The sequence below is a fragment of the Saccostrea cucullata genome, unplaced genomic scaffold (assembly GCF_032062105.1).
Source record: "Saccostrea cucullata isolate Sc308-1 unplaced genomic scaffold, CSIRO_AGI_Scuc_v1 ctg14823, whole genome shotgun sequence".
NCBI classification, from domain to species: domain Eukaryota; kingdom Metazoa; phylum Mollusca; class Bivalvia; order Ostreida; family Ostreidae; genus Saccostrea; species Saccostrea cuccullata.
In genome coordinates, this window is record NW_026918354.1 from 3,519 (window position 1) to 8,109 (window position 4,591).

The 4,591-nt window shown below is 31.8% G+C and overlaps 2 protein-coding genes across 2 annotated transcripts; both read right to left on the bottom strand.

Moving 5' to 3' along the window:
- Positions 1-226: 226 nt before the first annotated feature.
- On the bottom strand, positions 227-2,948 carry LOC134263706 (uncharacterized). Its single transcript, XM_062746089.1, has 4 exons — positions 2,896-2,948; positions 2,656-2,753; positions 1,928-2,074; positions 227-1,197 (listed from the first exon to the last, which is right to left on the bottom strand). Exons 3-4 carry the CDS (start codon positions 1,935-1,937, stop codon positions 725-727), a joined length of 483 nt encoding a protein of 160 aa, XP_062602073.1. The 5' UTR covers positions 1,938-2,074; positions 2,656-2,753; positions 2,896-2,948; the 3' UTR covers positions 227-724.
- Positions 2,886-4,094, bottom strand: LOC134263695 (uncharacterized). Its single transcript, XM_062746080.1, has 4 exons — positions 4,089-4,094; positions 3,427-3,569; positions 3,167-3,260; positions 2,886-3,050 (listed from the first exon to the last, which is right to left on the bottom strand). Exons 1-4 carry the CDS (start codon positions 4,092-4,094, stop codon positions 2,886-2,888), a joined length of 408 nt encoding a protein of 135 aa, XP_062602064.1.
- Positions 4,095-4,591: the final 497 nt, after the last annotated feature.

A 4,591-nucleotide genomic window follows, 5' to 3' on the forward strand; every position in this document is an offset into this window, starting at 1 on the left:
ATTCCAGCACTGATGGAAAACTGAGTTCTGGTTTGAACTTCTTGACACTTAGTTTTTTCTAACAATGGAAAATGGGTAATCATGTTAAATGTGTTGAATGTTCCTAAGTCTCATAAATGTATGATATGATATGTCACAATCCATCTTAAAACTTCTGGCTTATAAGACTATTTTAAATAGCAATGATGATTAATAAAATCTATGTACTACATAAAAAAAGAATATCAAAATTTAGAATCATTTTATTAATGAATTGAAGATGTTATTCTCAAAGTGAAAATGTAACATTTTGGTCTTTCTTAATAGATAAATTGTTGAAAACATGAATTTGTTGAGTTGTGCTTTAAAGGTAAATATACTTTAAACTAGAGATTTAAAATTATAAGTAAACCCTCTTCCAAATTATATTGTCAAATGAAGAATGGAATTGCCAAACATTCTTGTAATAAATCCATGCTAACAAAAGGGATTTTCATTTTCTGAAGTATATGTATTACAACATACTACAAAGTTAACAAATATAACCATTGACATTGATAACAAATCAAAATTTGCTTATCCCTTGCACTTTGGTATGAATATCTTCACTGTTTAGTGTATACTGTCACACGCCAATGCAAATTTATAATAAGTACATGTATCTTTAAGTAATTTCTTTCAAAAGTGGAGCTTGCAAGTTTACAAGACAAGAACAGAGTTGAAATATTTTTGTTGAGATTGGTCTTTAAGTAGATGGTATGTAACGGAGAATCTCGTAATTCTTTATCCTCTCGTTGGCTCTTTCCACATGAATAAGTGCTTTAGCAATCTTGTAACACAGTGCTGCTTCTTGTATGGTAAACTGGCCTCGTGTCGATAAAAGAGCTTTTATAATTAAGCAGACACCCTGGGGCAACTGGTCATGAATGGTGAAACCTTTGACCACCAAAATAAGGTCTCCAGCTTTGAACTTTCGTAAAACTTGGCTGTGACGTACAATAGCTACATCAGAAGTAGAACCTGGGTACAGCATGGAGCAAAATGTAAGTGCACCATTTGGAGGCACGCAAGTTACTGCTTTAAAAGTATGGCAACTTTTGTACATACTGTAGGCCATGGCCTGATTATCCATATGTGTTGGGATGTCCTGGGTTGTTTCAATTGCATCCATGGATGCTCTAGCAGAGGAAAAATCCTCAAAAGATTTTGGCAGAGACCCTGAAAAAAAGTTGGAAAAAAATTAATTTGATTATTTGTAATTGTGTAAAAAAATTGTGTTACAGTCAATCTTTCAAGAATACAATAAATTTAACTGCATTAAATTTTTGCAAGTCATTATGATAAATTTTAAAACAAACCTTTGCATTTAAGCTGACTTGGAAAACATTCTACGCTACATTCTACACTACGCCATCAGACAGCATCTTGTATAGGGAAAAGACCACTAATTATTTTCCCCATAGAACTCCATACAAACCTTAGGCCTTCTCAGTACTTTACTATGACAATTTCAGAAAAATCTTTAGCATCATTTCAAACTTTGTTCTAAGCCCTAACAAAAAATACTGAAAAAAATATATGGTCCCATGGCGTTTATAGGTCAAAATTGCAGTTATTTTCAACTTTTAGAGATTCGCAGTAAATAACACGCGGCATAAAAAATCAACCCCCACTCCTAAAATCTTCCCTGGCATTTCTATAGTTTCTGTAATATTCCCTCATCCATCATTTATTTCAAAGGTCATTAATTTTACTTTAAAATGAAAACAATTAAATACCTGATTTCAGCCAATGGCGTAACGCCTACCCATTCAGTATTCGGTTTAATGTTCCATAACAAACAAAGCCATGTGTGCATCCGGGGATTTGGTGCTCTCATTCCTATACTTACATACTTACCTGTCCCAGAATTAGTCAATTGTGGTAATTTCAAAGACTATACACCTACCTGTGAACATGTATGAAATTTGAGTCCTGTGACTTCAGTGTATTGGATACTGTGACCATCTCAAATGATGACACCTTACTGCTACCAGCACAATTCAAAGGAGTGAATGACGTCTGGGCCGGTGATGATATTTGGATATATTGGTGACTGTAATAAATAAAATATTTGTACAATGAATTGTTTTTGTGCTTTAATGTTAATAAAGTGATATTAAGTCAAAATTGAGTCAATAATTTCATAAGGGTGGATTCTACCCAGAATTAGGTAAAAAGCTCCAAAATTGGATAAATCATAGTTAATTAAGCAAAATTCAAAGGTTTTAAAAAGACTGATATAGAATTTTTTTATGCTTATGCAAAGTATATTATTTAAGACTCTGATAACAGATATACTAATTGATTCTTATCTAATCCCTCCTATTGCTTAAGTATGTACAAAAAAGTTTCAACACCCCCCAGTGAAAAACACTTAAAGAAATAGCAGGTGTCCCCTTTTATTTTTGTTTACAATTAATTTAGACAAGTTTAAATCAATCCTTTTGATAACAAATCAAAGTTCAATGTCCGTAGTCTTATACATTACAATCAGAAGCTACTTTTTGAATTTTATTCTTAGAAAAGGAGAATTTAAATAATTTTTTTTAAAAATTAAAGAAAAGCAAAAAAACTTCAAACCCCAAAATGTACTATACAATAAGAGGCTGGAAAGTTAATAAATAAAAAATTTACCTGCAATGTACAGAAAACTGTCCGACAAAATACATCGGGTGGGTAGGGAGTCTCCATTTTCTTCTTATATAGAGAAAATGCCCCTGCTGATCAGAGACCTAACACTCCCAAATAATAACAAAATATGTTAACATAACAGTCAATCTAAGATGTTCATCCCTCAATGGCAACAAGTTTTTATTACAGTAACTGAAATTGTTAGGAAATAGGAAATCACAATTGGAATTCCTTTAAATGTACCTTCTCTTTGTTGTATTTAATATCGTGGATTGATATTGGCTTCCTTTTACTAGGGCAAGCAATTCCTTTTCCAGTTGTATTTCTGTTGAGAGGCGCTGCATTTCTTGAGTACAGTTAAATGTGCAGGATGCTGAGTAGTTGTGCTCTGATATCAACTGAAAATATATTGTAAATCATGTACAGTTAAAAGAACTTTATATATTATTAAAAATTATTGAAAATGTTTCAGTGTTGGTCATTTGTCATCATTGGTGTTTTAAATGAGCTTTACTTTTTCTTGATATTGACATTTTGGTGCTTGTGGAATCTGCAACTGGTCCATCTGTGAAGATGACAGGGACTCCTCACTTTTGAGTTTTTTCCTCCTTTGTAAAATAATTAAACTTGAATTATTTTTTTATTCAGTTGTAAGCTACTCTGTTTATACATGTACCCTTTTAAAGATTTTTAGTAAAATATTCTCAATTAAACTCCACCCACCCACCATCAAAAAACAAGATATGTCGGTCATATTTTGAAAAATAATTTCACCTTTTTGTACATTTAGGATCAGAGAAATCCATGGCCTTTCCTTCATTCCATGCAAAATATGCAGGGTCCCCCTCCTTCTTACCATCCTTAAAGTGGCAGGAGCAGATGCTATCATTCTGATCTCCTGGTTGGCGATCAGCTGTCTAAAAATATACATTATACAAAGACTGAGTGAAGGAGAATTAAAAAGCAAAACATGTTCATTTAGCATGTTATTATCAAATAGCCTAAATGACTTATTTTTTCATTATTTATTTTTTAAATGTTACATTTACTTGCAAGTACAAGATAACCATGTGCATAACATTAACAAACGGTAGCAGTATTTGGTAGTAATAATACGAAATAAAATGTAATAAAAACAGCTGTTAAACAAAAATTAATCTTGCTACAAATTGCACAGTTTTTGTAGTATGTACTCTTCATTATTCTTCTGCTATATTGATTACTACGAGATTTACTTTTTAGCATGCATGTATAAATACTGTATCTGACAATGCAGCATCGTGACATATCGTTACAAGTACCTACAAATTTTGTCAATATATCTACGTTTACTGAGTTTTTTTAGCAGGCCGAAATATCTCCATCATGTCACCAGGAACAACACTCGTGCATCTTAATTAGTGCTGCAATAAACAAATGATTGTGTTTTTTCTCACCTGCATGGTTTTCCCGACGTTCAGCTATGTTATTTCTAACCAATGAAAATTGTCCTTACTTTTCTGTTGCGTCATGCAATTTTATTGCAAAAAAGAAACACATCACAAGAAAATAATCACAAGATTATCGAACATACATCACAAGATTTCGAATATACATCACAAGATTTCGAACATACATCACAAGATTATAGAATATACATCACAAGATTTCGAAATCTTGTATATTTATACATCACAAGAGCTGATCGCCAAGATTATAGAATATAACACAATCTTGTATGAAATATGCATTGATAATCTTGTGATGTATATTCGAAATTTGTGAAGGATTCCAAGTCATTTTAACTTATATTTGTGATCCTAAATGTACAAAAAGGTGAAATTTTATTTTAGAAATAACAAAAGTAGCTACCGTAAAAAACACAATTTAGTTTGTTTATTGGTAAGTGTTTTGTTCTGATGACATGATGGAGATATTTTTGGGAAAAAACTAAAAATAT

What these genes read in the sequence shown, in the direction of transcription:
- LOC134263695 (XM_062746080.1), bottom strand. An exon ending in GATCCTAAATGTACAAAAAG is followed by an intron (nt 3,261 to 3,426) that starts GTGAAATTATTT and finishes TATTTTACAAAG; the next exon opens with GAGGAAAAAACTCAAAAGTG. An exon ending in AATGTCAATATCAAGAAAAA is followed by an intron (nt 3,051 to 3,166) that starts GTAAAGCTCATT and finishes ATATATTTTCAG; the next exon opens with TTGATATCAGAGCACAACTA.